Source organism: Prionailurus viverrinus, chromosome B2 (assembly GCF_022837055.1).
Source record: "Prionailurus viverrinus isolate Anna chromosome B2, UM_Priviv_1.0, whole genome shotgun sequence".
NCBI classification, from domain to species: Eukaryota; Metazoa; Chordata; class Mammalia; order Carnivora; family Felidae; genus Prionailurus; species Prionailurus viverrinus.
Window position 1 is genome coordinate 116,345,949 of NC_062565.1, and position 24,197 is coordinate 116,370,145.

The window sequence follows — 24,197 nt, forward strand, 5'->3', positions numbered from 1 at the left end:
TTTTTTGCCCTTGAAATGACAGTCTAGAAAAGACATGTAGGGGCACCTGGGTGGCTCAGTTGGTTAAGCATCCGACTTTGGCTCAGCTCATGATCTCTCACAGGTGGTGAGTTTGAGCCCCGCATTGGGCTCTGTGCTGACAGCTCAGAGCCTAGAGCCTGCTTCAGATTCTGTGTCTCCCTCTCTCTCTGCCCCTCGCCTGCTCACACTCTGTCTCCTGCTCTCTCTCAAAAATAAATAAACATTAAAAAAATTTTTTTGTTTAAAAAAAAACAGTAAACACTCCAGAGAAATAACACAAATGGCTTCAGTGTCTGACACCAGTATCAGGTAAAATTCTAATGCCCGCACATTGTTGTGTTACATCATTAGGCTTCAACAAAGTGGCTAAGACAGTGAGAAATGAATTACCGATCTTTATCAGACCCTGATGAGCAACAGTGTTGTGACAGAAAATAACACTATGTAGAAGTTGTCTGTTAAAAACAAATGCTCTAAAATGGTTTGTCCTGGAAAATAGAATCATTTAATTACCTTAGCAATGGGGCATTAAGGGAGGTTCTTTCGTTTCGATCACTGTGTCCAATACTGGTAAGCTTTCCAGCCTTATGAATTACTACAGTATACCTAACAATTAAATCTTTGAATGTGCTTAGCTAATTCAGCCATCATTCTTGAATATCAACTAATTGCTGTAGTATTATAGGCATAAAAGTGAGAGACTGAGTTTAACATCTACTGATCCCCGACACATGGTAGAAATTGATGTATAAAGTAAATCCCTAAGAGTTTATATTAACATATGCCTCTTTCCTATAACCACGTTTAAGTGCAGAAAAACAAAACTTCTAGCCAATTTAGTACTACACCTTTATTAATACTAAGTAATATTTGTCTCTATGTCTTCTCCCACTTGGTTTCTTCCAGGAAGAGAGACCACTAAGAAGAGACCACTAACTAAGAAGGATTAAAATCTGTACTTTGTTTTGAACAAACAAGGAAACATTTTTATGAAATCTAGTTTTAAATCATAAGGTTTAGAATGTTCCCAAATTCTTGAAATTGTTCTTATGTGAGGGAGGAAAGTTTTTTTCCAAATATGAGATGAAAATTTTTATGTAAGATATGCAGAGAAAAGTCATACAGAGAGAAATCCATTTTGCCAAAATAACACTTGGATCCTTTCAGCACTCTGTCATTATATTACTAAACTAAATTCACACACACACACACACACACACACACACACCTTCCTACCAAAAGGAACAAAACAAAACATACATATACAACATATACACAATCTGCCAATTTCACAAAATATCTTACAATATACTCCAAAGTGTGAATATCTTACTTTTAGACACTATCTTTTCAGTGGGCAGAGCCTAACAAAAGCATACAACACACAAGAATTTTCATTTAGCACTGCAGTATTAACTTACATGACATTTTTTAGAACATGAAATATTCTTGTCTTATGGAAATAAACACTGTAAGAGCATGTATTAAAACAACATTCCACTTTTTTGTGACACTGAGAGAGATTTAAAAATAAAGAATTTTAGATAAGTAAAATAATCAGAAGTAACTTTGGCAAACAATTGATAATTCAGTGGAAAATAATAAAAGATCATTAAATCAAGAACTGAAATAAAGAACTATATGCCGTGTATAAAAAAATGTATATTTTGTAGATCTTAATTTCATAGACATCCAAAATACTCCATCAAAGCAGCAATGTATAGCACACCAGGATGTAAATCCATTCACTTTCACTAGCATGTTTACTCTTCAAACATTTTTAAATAAATGTTGGGTGCTCTTGTGGGCCACAGTGATATGCTATTATAAGGATTATAAAATAATTTTAAAGCTATATTGGTTGGAAACCCACTACCTACTGTGTCATATTCTGGAAAAGATAGTGCTTAGCATGAAAATGTACATAATCCAAAGGCATTTAAAAACTTACTCTTTAAGTATACTTGAGCAGGGCTCTAAGGAGAGTGACTACTCACACCGAAACTTACGACCAAAGATGTTCACCCTGTGCGGTGAGAAAACTTCAATTGAGCAGGAGGACATAGTTCTTAGAACTTTTCCTGTGAACTCCAACGTGGATGCTCCCAAAGCCTTCTAGGCTGAGCACTGACTATCTATGAACCTAAACTGTTGGAAACTAAATCCTCAATAATGGGTTTCAATATGAACTTGTATTTCTCACACTAAATTCTGCTTTATTGGGACAGTGTTATAGAAAAGCCTCATAATTTAAGAGGATTCACTCACTGTACCCATCACACCCATATCCAAGATTATAAATAGCATTGAGTGGTATGCCAAAGCCAACCCATACCAGCTGCTAACCATCAACTGTTAACATCTCCAACAATTTTGTGAGCCAGTTGTTAACAGCCATTTTTAAAAACTAAATTATATAAACTTAGAGCTGAATAAATTACATTTAAAACAGAGGTATTAACTCAAAACTCCTTACTTCCTAAATATTTTACTACATTATACAATTACTATATTACCTCTATATTCTCGAAGCTATTTACTTCTCTTGTATTTGTATGGCGGAAACTTCTCTTGTATTTGTATGGCTATATAATGCTGTGCCACCACTCATCATTCCCGACTCTGTGTTCAGTGATGCCACACTGGTAATTTGAAACCATTCACAGTGGTAGCATTTACCAAGGGGATTTGGCAAATGCTAAAACCTGAACTTGGGTTTTGTTGTTGTTGTTGTTGTTTTTGGGAATACACTTAAAGCATTTACCATCATCACCACTATTTCCTCAGTTTTCCATGAGCATTGTGTGGCCATGCTTGAGCATTTGCCATTCATTGATGGCCTTCTGATCCAGAAAAGCCTAACTAATCACCCCAGCAGTGAGTGACTGTCTTTTCCCCACATCCCAGATAGTACTCTCTCATTGTACCTCCCATTCTGCATTATAACTTAGTTATTTCTAGATCCTCCAACTAGTCTGTGAAGTCCTTGAGTGCAGGGACGTGGTCAACTTTTTCATCTCTTTACTCTCTGTGCTAAACACACCACCTGGCACAAAAATGGACAATCATTAAATACTGGGTGAACTTACCTGAAACGAGACAAGCTCTGCCATACACATCGTATTGAATGAACAAGCCACTAGCTCCCCAGCACCTCTAACAGAGATCATAGTCAATCATATGAATGCACAAATCAGTGCTGTCTGTCCCAACAAGATATTGCCAAAGAGAATGTGCTAATAATTTAGACTGGTATCACTATTTAACAAGCTCATAAGGATGTTATATTCAACAAGCTGTCATATAAAGTTCAAGTCTATTGCCATAATGGACAGAATAGATATATCCTTTTTCTCATTGTTCACATAAAAGACAATGCTTGAGGGGCGTCTGGCTGGCTTTTTACAAAAAATATGTATAAAGAGTATGTGGCTCTTTATAAAAAAATAAACTTAAAAAAAAAAAGACAATGCCTGATGTAGCTCTAATTCCAACAATTACTGGGGGTGTCAACAACAAGTCTCCACCTCAAAGGAAACCTCCTAACTGTTTTCAAGGCATGGCATCTGAATAAGTAACTGCTGGTAAGACATCCTGCCTTCCTTTCTCCTCTACCCTTTATCTGACCACATTTGAAGCAACATGAGATACTCTTAACATTACATGCTTTTCTTCCCTTTTTAAGTTTTGTTTTGTGTTTTGTTTTTTAGTTATCTCTACAAATCTTTAGTTTGGTTTTAGAGCTATCTCTACCTCTATCTCGTGGGGTTCAAACTCACAACCCCGAGATCAAGAGTCACATTCTCTGACTGAGCCAACCAGGGTTCCCCTATGCTTTTCTAAAATGTGCTGGCAACTGGGTAAGTTTGTGATACAATTATGAATGAGTGATGGAGGTCGACAAAGTGCCGTCCAACTACTGGTATCCTGATTCCAAACTGTAAGCAAACTGAGAGACCTGGAAAGATAGATCTTAAATGGATACTTAGGTGAACAGCGTGGGAACTGTGGGAAATCCAGAGCACTAGCCTATAGATTCCTGTACCCAAGCTAAAGGAGTGAACAACAGCCCTAGAAAGAATTCCCAGTCCTCACCTGGGATCTGCATTCCTGATAAGAATGAGCCAGAAATCTCCTTTACAGAATCTAAGAAACCAAGCCTTGAGAGCAAGGAGTCAGAGCACCTTGGTCCTTCTGGATATTTCTGCCCTAAAATTCCCTGGTTTATGGATTTTTTCAATTTCCTCATCCAAAAAGACTAGAAGTCAGTCTGAACCACACTGGTTAGAATGTATAGTTCATATAGGACACCTGGATGGTTCAATCGCTTGAGTGTCTGACTGTGGATTAAGTCATGATCTCATGGTTTGTGGGTTCAAGCTCCATAACAAGATCGGTGCTGTCAGTGAGGAGCCTGCTTGGGATTCTTGCTTTGTCCTCTTCTCTCACATTCCCCCACTTGCACTTTCTCTCTGGGTCAAAATAAATAAATGCATTTTGTTTTTTTAAGTAGGCTCTACATCCAACACGGGACTTGAACTCAGGACCCTGAGATCAACAGTCACATACTCTATCGAATAAGCCAGCCAGGCACTCCTGTTCCTACGTATATTATACTTAAGTATACTGTCTGTTACATGGTATTTTCAATCCACACATAGGTCCATCATTCTCAATCTTGTTCCAACTTGATATCCTTTGGGCATTTATTGTGACATATATAAGAACCAGTCTGCTTTCCAAATAATAACCGGGTCATGATTCTAGAGCACAGAACAAGCAGCCCAGTGTGCATCCCCTTTTTGGAATAGTTCCATATTTCAGTTTATATATGCTATAAGAGTTTGGTTTTTTTGTTTTTGTGCTCCTTTTTATTAAGACTATGAATTTGGGCAAATGTTCCATCAAAATGACATCTTAAGAAACCTACATTTTAAATGGAGAGGAGATTATGAAAACACCTTCTGCCACCACAATCACAAAAACCTATGTTAGTAGGAACATCCAGTCAGGGTACAAAATTGCATTATTATGATAAATTGAATATTATAAAAGTATTATATCTGCGAGATTCAAACCTGCAGTGCAAAGAGCTTCTCTGATAAGAAAGTTGACAGGAATTTTTAATTGTATCTGGAGAGCAAACATTTTCATTAGTAGAACTCAAGGAAAAGGGAGACTTATTTCAATTAAAGCTAGAGGGAGTATAGTAAGAAAGTGAGAGTACAAAAGATCTGAAGCTTGAGTGGCACATAAAATCCTTGTTGAAGTTGAGAGATGCTTTCCTCCGCAATGACCACAATAGCCACAGAGCAATTCTGTAAGCAAGCTAACAATCGTTAAAAGTTTAGCCAGACCCTGAGTCATATGCCAGGATTCTAAAATGGCTTTTCCCTGTTGACAGTGGCTTGAAAAAGTCTTGGGGATTAAATGGATTTGAAACTACCTGAGCTAAGTAAGATTGAATATCAACAGCAACCTTCAAAAGGAAAACAAAACAGTCATCTAGAATTCATAGGGAAACAGAAGTTCTAAATGCCAGTAATTCATTTACTCAGCATGTGTCAAATGCAAATGGCACAATACAGATACACTTTTCTCCTTCTACAGACTTCGGAGAAACAACATTCTTTAGGAACTGAGGAGGTATCTCTTTATCTTCTGCAAATTCTTATTTTCTCATTCCTAAACCTGAATACTCCTTCTAGATTGGACAACAGTGTCACTGGGATGGACGCTTCTGGAAGTGATAAGAGATTTCACTCCTCAACTTTCTGGTCGATGCCCATCTCAATCTTTTTCCCAAATTAGAGCTTTTGTATTTTATCTGTGATTGAATCTGTCCAGGCTGGAAGCAGTTTTATGAGCGCCCCAAATTTCCCACCTTCTCCAACCTGGATAAGAAGTGTTAAATGCATTTTCTAAAGATGTCTGAGGTATACACACCTAAAATGTACAGCTTCTGATACTCTCACTGTACAGATGTAGTTTTGGGGGGTTATTTGTTTTTATTTTGGTTTTTGATTTTGTTTTTAGTCATTCACCCTAGGAGTCTGATTCCTTAGGAGTCAGTATAAATAAATTTCCCACTTGTTTTCATAAACATTGAATGATGTTCCTTATAATGTTTGCTGTGGCCTTTGTTAATCAGCATACGGAGTTATTTCAGACATCTACCATTTGCTGGTTTTATTTTAAAGAAGAAGATAATGGAGTTAGAGATTTTTAAAGATATCAGCTTGGGATAGGATATTATGCAAACTTGGATTCATTTAGCCCAAACATAAGGACGTGATAACAAAAGCTAAAGAGAATGAATTTTATTAATGTGTCACACACTCTTTGAAGCACTTTAACTCAATATTGAAAAAAAAAAAATCCAGGATAGGTAGGTACTTGTATTACCCTATTTCACAGATACAGTGTGGAAACCTGAAGGAACATGGTTAGGTCCAGTAGCAAGAAAACATTGGAACCATTATTCATACTCAAGTACAGTCAGTTCCAAAGTCTGTGATCTTAAACATTATGCTATATATTTTATGCCTGGAGATCAGCATTTCAGTGTCCCTTGCTTAAATATAAAATGGGCACAAAATGTGACTCAACTAAATTAATTTTTCTAAATGTGGGGCACCTGGCTGGTTCAGACAGTGGAGCATGGGACTCTTGATCTCGGGGTTGTGAGTTTGAGCCCCATGTTAAGTGTAGAGATTACTTCAAAAAATAAAGTCTTGGGGCACCTGGGTGGCTCAGTCAGTTAAGTGGCCAACTTGGGCTCAGGTCATGGTCTCATGTCTCGTGGGTTGGGGCCCCGCATCGGGCTCTATGTTGACAGCTCGGGGCATGGAGCCTGCTTCAGATTCTGTGTCTCCCTCTCTCTATCCCTCCCCCATTCACACTGTGTGTGTGTCTCTCTCAAAAATAAATAAACATTAAAAAAATAAAATAAAATAAAATAAAATAAAATAAAATAAAATAAAATAAAATAAAGTCTTAAAAAGTAAAAAATAACATAAGTTTTCTACATTTTAATTTCTGAAGCTCCAGTCTATGGAATTCAGGGATGTTTTTTTCTTTTCTTAGAACAATGTACACATCTCCAAATTTGCTTCTCTCCTTCATTCACACATTGCAGGTTGTTTAGGCCTCTTTTAATACAGAGGTTTAAAATCCCCATTTCCTGTAGGGCAATAGGTGTATTTCAATGACAATACTGTTGCCCCCTCCAAAATGAAAGACTAAAGCACCGGGTATTGAATTTGCTGCTTCCGGGAGGCAGGTGCGAGGGCAGTCTAGGGATTATCTACCCCACTCTCGGTTGCCAGGACTCGTGGCCAGCCTCTGGCCTCTCGTCCTACGGGTCGCCCACCACTTGCGACAATGAGCTTCACTGAAGCCGCAGCAGACAGAAGGCTGATCAGAGACAACAGAGGCAGTCGATAAACAGCTGTAGGTCGCAGCAACTATGAATCTGCAGCCAAACAGCCAGGACCTCTGCATCGGAATGTTCACACTGTGAATGTCCATTTACACACAGCCTCCGGGAGGCTGCCCCCCAATCTTCCTGCTCATGTTCCCAGAGGGAGAATAAGTGATGGTGAGCCTCTAGAAAGACAACTGTGCTCGCTTCTCTGTCCAACCTGTTTACACCTATTTACACTTCCTATTACTCAACTTCTGGGAAATTCCACTTGATAGAATTCTATTATCATTGCAGCAAATTTTTGCATAATGCTTTTTTGGTAGGCTTCTAGCTTTTTGTGTGTAGACTCAAGGATATGGAAAGATTGCTGACACAATGGATTCTCCCAGGCAGCTTCTAAAGTGGACCGGCAAATTGTTGGAGACAGTCTGAACTCAGATTTGCCAAGCCACAGGCAGGGGTACGGTCAGTTACAAAATAGCTCCAGGCTTTACCCGTGAATCACTAGATGTGAAGCTCTGCAAAAGTAATCTTTAACCACTCCTTTAATAATCATAAAAGTCACATCTGCTCCCAAAGGGCAAGGACAATACCTGGCTTGCTTGCCAGCATATCCAAGACCTGCCACAGCATTGACACTTAGCAGATGTTGAACGATATGTAGAGTGGAAGAATAAATAAAGACATATAAACCTTATCAGAATCACGCTCTGGCCAGCCAGGCACACCAGTTCAGATAACGAGAGCATTTTTTGTTTCTTCATGAAAATACTCAAAGGAAAAACTATACTTTCCATAAACTTGCTCTATAGGATTGCAGTCCTTAAAACATTTGCTTAAAATTTTTCAGTAAAAGTGCTCATAATCATGCAATCTTTACTGACATATCTGGAGAAAACACAAATATTGTTTGGGAGCATTACAGAGTAGAGTTTACTTATATAGAGAGAAAATAAGTATATAGGTGAAAATGAATCCGAGAGGGTACATTTTATGATTCACGATACAAAATTTACTCACTGTTCACAAGAAATGTACTGGCTTCTTTCTCATACCACTTTCCCCAAAGCTTAGATATGCAAACAGATATACAATGTATAACTGCAAATGTGCAAAGCATCTATTGGTTTCATTTCCATTGTTCAGCATATTATTTTTGCCTTCAACAATAATTTATTATCAAACTTCATATTCCCAACAAAAATAAATTATATTTTATGGTAGTTTACAATTATAAAAATACTTTCATATACATTATTAATTTTACTTTTCTTCTTTTTTTAATGTTTATTGATTTTTGAGAGACTGTGTGAGTGGGGGAGGAGCAGAGATTGAGGGAGACACAGAATCCGAAGCAGGCTCCAGGCTCTGAGCTGTTGGCACAGAACCCGAAACGGGGCTCGAACCTACAAGCCGTGAGATCATGACCTGAGCCAAAGTCGGACGCTTAACTGACAGAGCCACCCAGGCATCCCTAATTGTACTTTTAAAAACTGTCTTACTAAGTAACTAAAGAAGATATTACAATCACTCTTCATTGTAATATTCCCATTTTAATGAGAAGGAAATTAAGGATTAAGCAGAAAGGTATTAACTCCACATCTCAGAGCCGGAAAGTGACAAAACTAAGACTGGCACAGAGTCATAGCATGCCCAGTGCTCCATGCACTTAATGGACTCACAGGGGCACCTGGGTGGCTCAGTCGGTTAGGTTAAGCATCACTCTCTTGCTTTCAGCTCAGGTCATGATCTCCAGGTTTCGTGAGTTCAAGCCCCACACTGCACTGGCAGCTCAGAGCCTGAAGCCTGCTTGGGTTTTGCTCTCTGCCTCTCTCTCTGCCCCTCCTCCACTTGCTCTCTCTCTCTCTCTCTCTCTCTCTCTCTCTCTCAAAATAAATAAATAAACTTAAAAAAAAATGGACTCTTATACAGATCTTCAAAGAAACCTTTTTCTCTCTCTGAAGCAGATCACTGCCAACCTCATGACCTCATACATTACCTAAGTATTTAAATGTCAGTTTAGCTAAAGTGGCAAAAATGGGTCAATACTAGATAGCACTCTGACTCAACGGGCCAGGTTGTTAGGCAAATTATTGCAAACTTTATTCAGGAATCACACCTGATAAGGATATAAATAAGGGATAAAAAAGAGTCATGGAGGAAGCAGGAAATACATAGGGAAGAAATTAGTAATTCAGTAACTTTTTTAAGATAACGAAGATGTGTTGAAAGAAATATCCAGTGACAAAAAGAAGCATGCTCCAGTCAATAAACCCTCTTCCACAACCACTGTCTTCACCCCTATGTTGCCAGGCCAGCTGCTCTGGCTAGAAAAGGGCCATAGCAGCCATGGAAGTTCCTGGGGATGAGACTCTGGTCTAAACTGGCACAGCCACATTTGAGCCCCTGGTCCTCAGACACACCCAGCTTTAGGCCACCAGCACAAGTATGCATCTAACACAGGCCCGGTAAATCTCTCATTATAAGTGGGGGAGGCTGGGCAAACAGCTAGTTTCCCACATTTCATTCAGTATTCAGTACCCCAAGCTATTTCTTATAGCAACTCTTTTGAATATCCCATGTTGTTCAGAAATGCATTATAAAGTTAGGCACAAGAGCTGAGAAGATCAAAATTATAAACAAGTTCACCTTCATCTCTTGAGTTTTTCAAAATTAGTTTCCGAAGTGAAGAGTTTCTAGGCTCAATTTCTCTGGGTCAATTAGCATCATTTATCACAGCTTAGCTTATCCCCTGACTTCTACTAAAAATAAACAAATGCATGCATGCAGACACCTATACATGTACATATGGAGGATAAGTGAAAATCAAGCAGTTTCCTAAGATGGTCTCTTCTATTCACAGACATATTAATTACTATCACCTCATATCTGGATTCCAACATTTTTTAATTTTAAATTTTTATTATTTTTTTTTGAGAGAGAGAGAGAGAGAGAGAGAGAGAGAGAGATGGAGTGCATGAGTGGGGGAGAGGGGCAGAAGAAGAGGAAGAGAGAATCCCAAGCAGGCTCCACTCTCAGCGTGGAGCCTGATGCGGGGCTCAATGCCAGAACCCTGATATCATTGATTTCAGATCTCAGCTGAAATCAAGAGTCAGACACTACCCTGTGAAGCAGCCAACTCTTAATTTTGACTCAGGTCATGATCTCAGTTTGTGAGTTCGAGCACCCCACAGGGCTCTGAGCTGACAGCACAGAACTTGCCTGGGATTCTCTCTCCCTCTCTTTCTGCCCCTCTTCCACCCAGGCTCTCTCTCTCTCTCTCTCTCTCTCTCTCTCTCTCTTTCAAAATAAATAAATAAACATAAGAAAAAAGTCAGACACCCAACCCACTGAGCCACCCAGGAGCCCCTGGATTATAATTTTAATGAAAGCCAATCCTTAGGTCAGGCTTGCTTTTGGAAACATTGCTTTAGAACTTTAAAATACAAACCAGAATAAGGAAACAAAAGTTTAAATAATAACTACCTGTATAAATTACCATAAAGCAAAACAATGTATATGTTGGTGACAAAAGTGACCTAAAAATTAAAAATCTTGAATTTGAGCTAAGTTCTTCCAAGCTGTATGACTTTGGACCAGTTATACCAAATGAAGGGGTATTAACTTCTAAAGTCCTTTTCACCACCTAAAATTCTGTGAATTTTTAATGTTGGACTTAATCATGAGGCAAAGACAATAAAATAATGAAAATAATAAAACCCATGCTTTAAAGCAGTCCCCAAAAGAAACACTTCCAAAATTATGAACTGCTGGTCTGCAATGCACACAAAACTGCATTGCCATGTGCAAAGTGCCTCTGTCCTCTCTTCCTCCCCCCGCCCTCTTCCCCTTAGATTCTGATAAGACTAGGCCACCATGCCTTCTTGATGTTACCATTAGTGGTCCATAGCTGGGAACCAACGAATGCAACTGCCTTTTCCTCACCATATACTTTCTTTCCCCTCAAAGGATTATAAATACACACACATGTCTACCACACTTTCTTTGCTTTTACTTCTCATGCCGCACTAAATTCTATCTTGAGTAACCACACTGTAGTTTGGTTGTCTTTCCAGAACCCATCCTCCTATCTGTTGATAAATGATGGTTTGATCCACAGTGCCCCCATCAGTCCACGTGACCTGAGTGGGGATCTAGAGCTGAACCCAGAATCCTAGTGGATTAAGCCAATCAGTGTACTTGCCCCCCCTCAGTTGGAGCCTTAAATCAGGGGGGCTGGATACGTGATTGCTGAATCTAATCAGAGTGAACCTCGGGCCCTTTGCAGGTGCAACCACCACATAAAGCACACATTTTCCAAACACACGTGAACCAAAAATCTTGTGGTATGTGAGCCACCAAAGCTACCATGCCTCTAAATGGAGCTTAAGAATGAAGCTCCTGGAGTACCCCAGAGCTAAGCTGAGCAGGCAGCAAGGGATCATACCCCAGTGGGGTTATGTGAACTCAACATCCAAGCTTCAGCTGAATCGTCAGTTAGGAGAGAAAATAAATTCTGCTTGTATCCGGTCTCGGTCGCCTTTTCTGCCAACAAGCAACCAAAAATACGTTTACCTGCTACAGACATGTAAATATTCAATAATGAATTTGGGTTCTACAAGTTTCTCACACACCTGAGGCAAGTTATGACGTAACCTCTCTGGTCCTCAGTTCACAAAGCAGAGAGGATTCCTATCTTAAAGGATTATCATGAGGATTTAAATTCATGGGAAACATTGATCATAAGGCCTGGCAGGTCGTAGGCACTCAGTACATGGCTGCTTTTATTGTTTTTTGCAAGAGCTCCTCTCCCATGTGTGCGAGAATAAATTAACCTAATTACTGCTGACAAGAATCAAAGTAGAAGTAGTACAAAAGGAAAGCTCTAGAATGTGTAGTAAATTTAGAAAATATAACAAGTCAAAATCTTCAGACTCTAAAGCTCTTTAAGGTGTCTAGAAGTACCTTTCAGAGTTTCTCTCCATCACTAAGCCGCACTCTAGCACTGATCTATCTGGAATTAAGCCTCTTCCGTTAAACACCAGTGTCTAGAATAAGTACCTGTGGAAATCATTGATTTGTAGTTTATTTATTAATCCAGCAACCATATTCTTTGTATTTCGAACAACACAGGTTAAGAGACTTTCACTTACAGTATCAAACATGCAGAGAATTCTGTTGTATGTTGCCCCAAACTCCAGCTCCCAATATCATAACACAACCAACTATTATGGGTTAATATTAATTTATATTTCTTGGTTTTCATTAGTCTCTGCCATAACCATGTCATTATGCCAGTATTGTCTAAATCGCTAGTGAATGGCAAAAACAAATATAGCAGTGGTGATTTAATCAGAGACTTCACTGTTAAAACAGCCAGCCAAAGTAGACACGTTTAGAATAGCAAACGGATAACAAAACACACTTACAGCCTCATTAATAAGAAGGCAATTAGGTCTTCTGGGAAAATTCATTTTCTAAAAGAATGCTAAAGCAAGCTATAAAATGCAAGTAAAATTGTGTTTTGACATGAATACTATACACTGTCTATTACATCATAATTTTTCTCTTGAGAAAACTGACAAGAATCTGTTCTTAAATATGAGCACAAAAGATAGTAAAAAGAACAGCAGTTATATTTAATGCATTCTATCTAATTCTCATTCATTACATTTGACTGTCCTTAAATGAGCTCCTTATTACAAAGATCTTTAAATTACACGTAGAAGCAAAAGATAAATATAAAACAAGAAACTGCTGCTAGTAATATCAGAGAGAATATCATTTCCTGTATCAACATATCAGTGTGCTAAATAAAAATTATTGGCATAGGGGTGCCTGGGTGGCTCAGTTGTTTAAGCGTCCAACTTTGCTCAGGTCATGATCTCACAGTTCGTGAGTTCGAGCCCTGCGTCGGGCTCTGTGCTGACAGCTTGCAACCTGGAGCCTGCTTCGGATTCTGTGTCTCCATCTCTCTCTGCCCCTCGCCCGCTCACACTCTGTCTCTCTCTGTCTCTCAAACATAAATAAACATTAAAAAAAATTTTTTTTATTTATTGGCTGATATCACATTTGGTCCCTCGATAGTATCCTTACCTTTAAATATGTTCATAGCCAAAACTATTTATATTTAGCCTTGTTTTATTCTCTTATGAAAATATTTCTTTCAAAACTGTTTGAGTATTCTTTTTAAAAAGTGAATACTACTGCTGTTTTGATGTGTCTGCGGCGTTAAATTATAATTAAGTAAATACTGATCAGAAATATAATACCAGGGAAATAGGGAAATGTGTTTCACATTGTAATTAATCCCTTCACAATACTCTTAGAATTCTACAGGAAAGTGCATGTGACAAATCTTTTCAAGATGAGCTTTCTTTGTCCTAAAGCAGTATTTCTCAAAATTCAATGTTCAAGCAAATCACCTAGGGGTTTCATTAAAATGCAGATTCTGAGTCAGTTGTTCTGAGAAGGGCTCTAATAAGTGACTCCAAGATCATCACAAGTTCCCAAGGCTGATGTTGCTGGTCCCTGGACCACAATTCAAGCAGCAAAATTCTAGGGCACCTTGGAGCTGATGAATCCAATGACCATGAAGCATTCAGTCATCAACCCCTAGGTAGGCTGTGAAGCCACCAGAAAGACTTCCTCTCTACTCTTGAATTTGCTGAATGACCCAAGGAGAATCATATCAAGGAGCTGTGGCCAGTATGTCATTTAAGCAGCTGCGTGGTCACCCCCCCCCCCCAACAAAGATTAGGGGAATCTCTGTAGCTGGTCAGCTGCTACTCTGGACGGGGTTTGGAGAATCAGCCTAAAAGCAGCTGGTTAAGGAACAGGCTGACTGGGAAGGGTTTATATAAATAGACACCAATCTGGAGGAAGATTTATTATTTCTTCATTAAAAGTATAGTACAATATATTATATACTCCATAGTTCATGTGTCCATGTCAGTGTTTTCATCTATGAAATAGGCAAAATAATTATCTATTTGCAATACACTTTCCAAAATATAAGTACAGGAGTTGGATTCCATCTGTAGATGTCCTTAGCTTCCTTCTCACCTGAACCTTTGGAAGATGAAATTCTATCATTGTTAAGATGTGTGTGTGTGTGTGTGTGTGTGTGTGTGTGTGTGTGAGACATACACAAAACACATACTTCTATCTTTCAGCCTTCCCAACAAATTAATGCAGTCACTCACCTAGACACTCTTTTATTTGGCCTTAATTCTGAGTTCCTCTTACAAAGGTAATTCCTAGAATGACTACCTGCAGAAAAATTCAGCCAGCACTGCCTTGTTCATCGTGTTTAGTAACAGAGCCCTACAATCATATAAAGTGGAAACACAGATTATTTCACTCAGGACTACTTAATTTGCTCCTAAAACAATTGTAAGTGACAAAATAAGCCACTTGTAATTTTTAATGGATTATCAACACACAGAGGAGAAAGCCAAAAACCCCAAGCAGAGTTAAGTGGTGATATGGCAATGTTCCCCGACTGGATCAATGCGGTCCTTCCATCCCAGGCCCAGTGTTTTCCCAGAACCTCGACACTGCAAAACCTCACAAAACCAAGTTGAATTATGTATGTTCAAGCTTTTTTTTAATGTTTATTTATTTTTGAAAGAGAGAGAGACAGAGACAGAGCACGAGCAGAGGAGGAGCAGAGAGAGGGAGACACAGAATCCAAAGCAGGCTCCAGGCTTGAGATCATGACTTGAGCTTAACCAACTGAGCCACCCAGGTGCCCCTGTTCAAGTTTTTATTACTAAAATATTAACTACAAAAGAATTTCCATAAGAATACTTCAGGAAAATAAACATACTGCTCACAACACAATCTTCATGGAACTAATAAAAACTTTTATGTGGAACTAAGTTTCTTTAAGAACACTGTTCATAAGAACACATTTCTACTAAGATGGAGTTTGAAGTCTGTAAACTATCTACCTCCAGAATTCTGATATCAAACATTCAAACATATTTTCTTCATTTTCCACAGCATAGCTGTATGTAACTTATCTCATGGATGTCAAAATAACAGGCAATAAGGTCCTCAAGTGTGCTCTATCCCCATTTACAAAAAGGAACTTAAAGTCTCTCTTCCATTCAGAGATATATAAGCACAAACACTGTGACATTAAAATACCATTTCATGAAAAAATAAAATATCATTTCATGGATGTACATACAAGTTTATTTCTGGCTTCAGTTAAAATTAAAATTATCCTGGGGCGCCTGGGTGGCACAGTCGGTTAAGCCTCCGACCTCAGCCAGGTCACGATCGAGCGGTCCGTGAGTTCGAGCCCCGCGTCAGGCTCTGGGCTGATGGCTCAGAGTCTGGAGCCTGTTTCCGATTCTGTGTCTCTCTCTCTGCCCCTCCCCCGTTCATGCTCTGTCTCTCTCTGTCCCAAAATTAAATAAACGTTGAAAAAAAATTTTTTTTAAAAATACGGGGGGAAGGAGATTGATTGATCCCCTACCCTCTGTTGATTCAGAACTGTATTAAGAAATGGAGCAGAGGGGCGCCTGGGTGGCGCAGTCGGTTAAGCGTCCGACTTCAGCCAGGTCACGATCTCGCGGTCCGGGAGTTCGAGCCCTGCGTCGGGCTCTGGGCTGATGGCTCGGAGCCTGGAGCCTGTTTCCGATTCTGTGTCTCCCTCTCTCTCTGCCCCTCCCCCGTTCATGCTCTGTCTCTCTCTGTCCCAAAAATAAATAAACGTTGAAAAAAAAAATTTTTTTTAAATAAATTAAAAAAAAAAAATTAAAATTATCCTGATGGACAGACCTACTTACCTCGTGGTCAAATCCCAGTTTAACACATCATGAACTGGTAAGATATCATTGTCAAGATATCACTGTTCAGTAACTATGACAAACAGCATGAGTTTTGGTGAAAAACCAAGTCATGTTCAAAAGCAATTATAACCTTTTTAGGCAAAGAGAAACACACTTGATAAAGGAACACAAAACAAATACATATGATCAAAGGGTAAAGTCTGAGAGAAATACACAGAGGGAAATTTTTACCTCCACAGAATAAGAAATGAATGTGTTTGGACAAAGGCAAAGGCTGATTCCAATAAACAAATCAAAAACAAGGCTTCCCCCCTCTCTTTAGAAAATTAAAGATCAAACACACACACACACACACACACACACACACACACACACACACAGAATCCTAGTGTTCTTTGTTTTGTCTTTAAGAACAATCTGTAAACTCTCTTGATGTTTCCTGCTCTGAGTCGTGCAGTATTCCTCTTCCTGCTCTCCATGAAGAGCAAGCAGAGGAAATGGGAACAGCACAGGGCAGATGAGGACAGCATTTTCCATGCCTCTGAGAAGTACATCCATATTTAGCATGATTTACACTGTCTTTAATACCACCTTGAGCAGACCTAGATCACTGCACTTCAAAAGTATTAGTAGGCAACAACACAGTTTCTCTCTATAGGACCATATCACGTGAATCAAATGTTTTTTTTTGAAGGCCACAAAAATGTGTTGTAAACCATCATTGGTAGAAATGTGAGATTTGGTGGGAAAATTGGCGTTTGCTCTGGGTACTGGTTGAGTCACATTTCCAGTTTTTAAGAACAGGTCCAGCACCACAAGATATTCAGTGAGAACAAAAAGGCTGTGATTTTGTGTGTGCACATGTGGGCTTTGTTGTTGCTAAAGAGGAGTGGGAAGGAGGGTGGGAGAGGGGAAGAGTGGCAGAGGGGTTGACATAGTTTTCAAATTCGCATTTATGAATACAAAGAGAAGAGCTGTCAGCAGCACACTTGCCGAAGCCCAAATAGCAGCCAGACCTGCCTCTTCCCGTCTGGGTAGGCCAGACACAAAACGACATCTTGCAATCTAGGAAAATCAGCAGAGTCAGATATATGGACAACAGTAAGAGAAAAACCAGTCCTGCAACTGTCCAGTTATGTATCATTACTAGCGTCAGAATTTAAAGTTTCAATGAATTGAGGGACGAGGAAATCAACAAGCAAACCTTGAGACAAACTGTTTCTGATGTATTTTCGTAGTAGGTAGTAAGTACAAAAGACATTAACTCTACATACAGAGACATCAAGGAGTCAGACAACAGGAAAGTGTTATTGTTTAGATGAGTTGCAAGGTCCTATGGGATCAAGTGAGTGTGCGCTTACAGTGTGACATGTCAGGAACTGTATGCTAGGTGAAGTCAGGATCTTGAGCTGCATTTCCAGGCTCACATCATACTAGAGACACAATAGTCCCTCTCTAGGTCACTGATAAGACTGCATCTAAAACCATGCATATTTTTTCTCCTTACTGAGATGAAAAAGCTGAATAACCAAGAGTTGAACAAACAGCTAAATGAATGGACTGAAAATATAGTTCTTCTGTTGGTTGAATACTAGAAATGTTAACGACCCTTCCACAAGAAGCTCAAGTAACAATTTACAAGAGGTAAGCAAAAAAAAAAAAAAAAAAAAAGGATGGTTTGTCTCACTGTGCTGATAAAATTATAGTCTGGCCAAACTAGCATGTTTATGTTTAATAAAGATTAAAATGAATGACCAGCGAGGGAAACACATACACATGCTCCTAAATTGTCACACACAGTGTGGCAAGGACACACATATACTATCCTCACTCGGCGAGTGTGGGAGCGAGCAAAGGTGACTCATGTCAAGGTACTTACCCACCTTAATGTATGATGACTACACCCCCAGAGAACTGCATAATGCTTTACAACTTACAGTGTCCGTTCACATAAATTATTTCATACCATCCTCATAAAAACCAGGTGGAAAGGTTAGGACGGGTATTATTATCCCCATTTTATAGATGAGAAAGCTGAGCTTCCAGGTGACTTCATCTGTGACTCGTTTTGTCAGTCATCTGAGTCCTAGTACAGAAAACTTTCTCCTATTATAATATCAAGAGATAACATTGACACAATCCAGTGAATAAATGTCAATGCATCTTTGTGCTTCTATGCCTCAGTTTCCCCAGCTATGCCGCTGGTATCGTTTTAAGTGAAAGTAACGTAAGTTGATATTCATAGGCTGTTCTGGTTTTAAAGAGGTTCACCATGAAGCATTTTTACACTTTAATTCCAAAAACTAAGAAAAAAATCACAGTCATGAAAAAATATTCTTAAATCTGTGGTTTAAACAAAGCACACTGGATGAGTATATGACATATCCAATAATCCTTATTCTTTCAAAATTTGCTTTTGACACTTACTACATTAGTAGCCACATGATAATATCTAAAAGTGGTAAATTGGCCTTAATGGATGTGATTTAAAAGATTTATTTAAAAGGTTATTTAAAAATTCTTAACATATATTTGTTTTAGACTTTTAAAGCATTTTGTTGAAATTCCTTAAAAGAAATAAAAGTGCATTATTTAAAGTAGAATATAAGGGAAAAAAACAGCAAGAAAGAATACAGCTCCAATGTCTGAATGCAACAAATCTGACTACCATAAAATCTGAGGGCAGCAGAATACCACATGGCTTAGGAAAGCCAAAACATGAAAATCTTTACAAGACAAACTTTTAATTCATGGAGAAAAAGGCATATTCACAATCTGACTTTAAGCAGGGGGAATAAAAAGCATTCATTTCTGGTCATCTATGTAAATCCTGAATGACAAAATTTTTAAGGCACAGTCCTGCAAGAATTGCATTTATCAGGACTGCACATTCTCTTTTTTACATGTAAAACATAAAGTCAAATGTTTTACATTGTCACTAAAGCAAAGTCAGGCATATTTAGTTAAATTACTTAGAACTGGATGCCAACAAATGCAATTGTTCATTAGAGATATCTAAACTCCAGGGATCAGAAAAGCTCATCTACACATTCTGTTAAGAGGAAATTTAATATTTACTAAAGGGTAAATAACATTGGAAAAGGCAAAAATAAAAGTTTCTTTATTGCTGAAAATTTGTCCATCAGCTGTTGAGACATTAATGGTTGCAACTCTTGAATACATGTAAGTTTAATCATGCAACTGGTAGGATTCAAACTTTCAATTAACAAACTACATGCCTTTTGAAGCGTAGGCTCTCAGTGCAGTAACAAACACTGTGCAGAAATCAATACCCACTCTAACTTGCCTGCATATAATGACTTACATCAAGCAGGGTTCCGATACCAACCGGCATTGTATGTCAGAGACGCATGCAGTAGAAATGCTTACTCCAGAAAGAATTAAATTAAGCCATCGGATCATTCATTGCATAGATCTGTTGCACTGCATACATCACCGATATACATAGCTTTTCCTCTACACGCTGCATTTCATAATCTGCCTCAGTGCTGTTGTCCAACTCCTTTTACAGAGTTCCACAGAAGGGGAGAGGGGATGGGAGGGAAATCAACATCCCTCCGGATGAAAACACTCTGAGTTTATTTCCGGGAAACAGGACAGCCACAACAACCGACAAGTGCAAAGTAAGTTCGTTCTCGTTCTCCGCGTCCTGCGGCCTCAGCCAAGAGCGCGGCTGTCACTTCCCCGGTCTTCTCCATCACCCCTCGGCCACCAGTGCATCTCCATCTGCACCGCGAACCAGGGCAGCACTTGGGCTTGCCAGCCGAGCCGAGCTGGGTGGACTGGCGAGAAAAGTTGTCAGGACCGGCGAGAGGCAGACAAGCGCCCGGAAGCCCGCTCCGGAGCATGCACCTGGTGAAACTTCAGAGCCCCCAGAGGAGAAACCGAAAGAAGCAACCAAGGAAAGATAATAAAACTGGAAGGGTACAGAGTACAGGGCTGGGAGAGACGGGGTTTCGCGGACTTCTCTAAGTGGCTTTACCAAGAACCCCAAGAGCCAACCTGCAAGACCGCACCACATCCCTCCCTTTGGGCTCTCCCAGCTGCCGGCGGTCTTTGATAGCCCCCATCATTCAGGCGAGCTCCGGGGGTCACCGCGCCAGCTTCGCAGTGCTCCGCCGGAGGAGCGGACTGCCACCGCCCGGGGTCAAGCTTCCCCGGCTCGGCGCCCAGACCTCGCTGCGCAGGACGGCTCGGTGTGGATCCTTAGAATCATATTTCAAAACATCTTACAGGCTCCGCCAACACACACACAGAACCTACTCCACGCAGTGCCCTAACCCACAGGGCAAAACCGGGAGCAGCCAACACCGGGGGAGGAGAAAGGGACTGGGGGAGGGACAGGGAAGTAGTTAGACAATAGTCCAGGGAGGTTATTCCCAGGACAAAAAGCACCTGGCAAAGCGCGCCGAGGTCAGTCCCTTCCAGTCTCCACATTTCTGACAATGGCTTCCCGGGGACATTTTTTTTTTTTTTTTTTTTTTTTTTTTTTTTTTTTAATGCTCCAGAGGCAGACAGCAACAAGCCCGCACCACGAGCAACAGAGTAGCCGTCCCCAGAGTCGTAACTACTTTTTCCTTCTCTCTTCCCCAGCGCGGTTAGCGTGCGCTGGGCGCCGAGGCTACCAGTTTAAAATCAAGGTCTCCCCGCGCTCCCGGACAGCCCTGCCAGCCCCGGCCCGGAGCGAGCCTCCGAGAGGAACAATGGGGTGCGGAGATGAAAGTTACCTGCGCCAAGTGGCGCCCAGCCGGGTGCCCCGCGTCCTACCTAGCACAAACTCTGGGGACATCTCTCCCTCTGCCCTGTGCCGCTCCCCCCCGCCGCCCCCCACACACACACCCGACTCCCCGGCCGCGTAAGCTTCCCGCGAATCCTTGCCCCCGGCCCCGGCAAGGAGCCGGCTCCGGCCCCCGCGAGCCCCGGGCCGGAGGCGTTCGTCGGGACTCCGGACAGCCCCCACCCCCCTCCCCGAGCCGCCCGAGCCACTCACCTGCGGAGAACTGGCCTTGGGCCGACCCCAGGGGAGACCAAGGGGAGAGGAGCAAGAGCGGCACAAAAACCGGCAGCGCCGCCGCCGCCGTATCCATGTCGACTTTGGGAGAAGTTTCAAGCAGCTTTGCAAAGAGCTGCCGGGGGGATCGCAGCGAAACCCACGGCCGAGGTGCCGGCCGGGCCTCGCGCGGTGAGGGCGGGAAGTCCACGGCAGCCCGCCGGCACTTTTGCCTTCTTCGCGGTGCCCAAACTACCGCTGGGGCGCAAGCGTCGCCCGCGTCGCCGGCCGGCCGCGGCGGCAGCTCTCCATGCTCGGCGGAGGCTGCTCCTGTTAGTCAAGAGTTACTTTGCTCGGGGAGGGACGAGGGCGGAGCCGGGGGTGACGTCGCCCCGCGGGCTCCGGGAGCTTCGGAGGAATGCAGGCTCGGGCGCGGCGCCGCCGCCTCCTGCCGGAGAGTCGCGCGCCAGTCCCGGCCGCGCGCCCCGCGCCTCTCGCCGCCTTTGTTCGCCGCCCGCCGCCGCTCGGGGGAGCGGGCGGGAAAGGGGACCTGCGCGGTTGGCTGCCCAGTTCCAGAAATCGGAGTTTGCGAGGCGACTGTTTGGTAAGCAGTGTGGCCGGACCACAGAGGACGGGCGCAGAGAAAGCCCGGCCGCCCGGACAGGGGCGTCTTGGGCTTCTGTCCCTGCGGTGCAGGTTCCACCGGAGCGGTGGCCGGTAGGAAGAAGCGGGAGTGGAGAAGCGCCCTAAGGAACACCCACCTGCATTGAAAACTCCCTGTTCCTTATTCTTGTAATAAGGAATAAGACACCTGACCCCACCCCCAGGAAACTTGTTGTCCCTTATTATGCAAAAATAAAACTTGAAGCCAATAAACGTTCGGTAACTTTCCAGTGTGAACAGCTGGCGTGTCTCCTTTCTGGTTTATTTGTCATTTTCCGAATGTTTGGATTTACTCTCTGCTTCGCTGACTTTGCTTGTGGTTCTGAAACCTTCCGGCCTCTTTCCACGTCTTCCCTCAGGAAGAGCCTAAGAACTGCATCAGCACTCATTATCCCTTCCTTTCGCATAGGTCTGCTGGAGTAGAAAAGGGCTTCAGCTTTGTTTTTAATATCTAATAGGTACTTAAGACATAAGTATTTAACAAAAGGACTTTGCACCGACAATGAAAACAGCAACGGATGATTTCATCCGGAGGAAAATGATGCTATATTATGACAGTAAAGTATTTTACAGTTTGCTGGTTCTTCAACAGCTTGAAGTGGTTTCACCATATGCCACACTTAACTTGCTTCTGCGAAAAGACTATATAGTGCACACTTTATTCCTTTTTGTAAAATATCAAGTAAAATAGATGCAGTCACAATTGAATACACACTTTTATTAAGAATTTTAATGTGGTAGATACAATTCTTGGAACAATAGGATCTATTGATTGACATCTGTCAGGTACTCAGATATCTTTAGCCTTTGTAAATAAGACATTGTGAAATGCAACTTAACATTCATATAATTTATTTACCAAGCCATATATCCCTCCTTTCTACAAATGAAATATATGCTATTAGTGCTATTAGTGACCAAGTTTATGATACAACTGGAAATACATATACATATATACACATATAAAATCAGAAAGAAAAAGACTTTCTAAAATTTTTGCTTAGAATAGAAGCTTGATTAAACAGAATTTGGAGTTTTCTGACTGGCTGATTAGCACATTGACTATCCCAACACCTGTCAATTCAATTCAGCACAATAAAATTCATTCTTCCTTAGGGTGCAAAGAACCTTTTTTTTTTTTTTTCAACTCACTAACCTATAACTGCTCTCACATCACTGTTCCTATTTCTTTGAGGAACATTCCTAAATCCTAGGTAACAAAAAAACTGAAAGACATACGTTTTCTTTCTGAAGGACTAAGGAGAACTTTGTAAAATTTAGCAGGAATATGCTTCAGGAAAACCAAACAAAAACCCACCACCCATATACTAATTCATCTATTCTTCTATAAAGAAAGAAAGATGAAGGAAGTTCATGACTTGGTAGATTGGTTTAAACACACAAAATGCGGGGCGCCTGAGTGGCTCAGTCGGTTAAGCAGCCGACTTCGGCTCAGGTCATGATCTCACGGTCCATGAGTTCCAGCCCCGCGTCGGGCTGTGTTGACAGCTCAGAGCCTGGAGCCTGTTTCAGATTCTGTGTCTCCCTCTCTCTGACCCTCCCCCGTTCATGCTCTGTCTCTCTCTGTCTCAAAAATAAATACACGTTAAAAAACATAAACACACAAAATGCTTGTTTAAAAAATTAACATATGGTGTGAGGGGTGAGGGTTATCCACACTGTTCTTACCTTGGGTATTCCTTGGGTCAACTGATAGAAGATTCGTTTCACTTTAACAATGCTGGAAGTAATAACAGTAATATTTACAGAGCACTTACAATGTGCTAGGCCCTGACTTAAGTAAGATATGCAACATCTCACTGAGGTCAGACAACAATCCTTTGACGTCAGTACAATTATCACTCCCATTTGACAAATGAGAGAACAGGATTAGAGATTAAGTAATTTGGTCATCGGCACAAATGTGAGTGAAAAGTGGGTAAGGGGAAACAAAGAAATGCAAGAAAATTCTCAAAAGGAATCAGCAAACCAGCAAGAATGACTTCTCACTAAAAGTCAAAGGCGTAAAACAAAACTTTTAGACAAGAAAATAAGTCCTTTTGTCAGTTGTCATGGATGCTGGCCATAATAACTAATGCTGGCCAGAGTTCATTGAAATCCTTTGAGTAGAGTATGTTTGTCTTCCACATAGTATTTAGCAAGTATTTGGAACTTAGTAGATGTCCATTTATTTAGAAAAATGAATGAATGTATCAGTCAATCCATAGAAGTATAAATCTGTAGGGGCGCCTGGGTGGCGCAGTCGGTTAAG

General features: G+C 40.9%; 1 protein-coding gene across 2 annotated transcripts in view; it reads right to left on the reverse strand.

The window, feature by feature from the left end:
• PTPRK (protein tyrosine phosphatase receptor type K) overlaps window positions 1-21,996 on the reverse strand; it is a 556,609-nt gene extending 534,613 nt beyond the window's left edge. Inside the window, exon 1 of one of the 2 annotated variants that reach the window (XM_047859222.1) lies at window positions 21,263-21,996. In XM_047859222.1, coding sequence (XP_047715178.1) covers window positions 21,263-21,359 — 97 coding nt within the window. In that variant the 5' untranslated portion in view covers window positions 21,360-21,996. The remainder of the gene's footprint in view (window positions 1-21,262) is intronic. The other variant, XM_047859220.1, reaches the window with a different exon arrangement.
• Window positions 21,997-24,197: the final 2,201 nt, after the last annotated feature.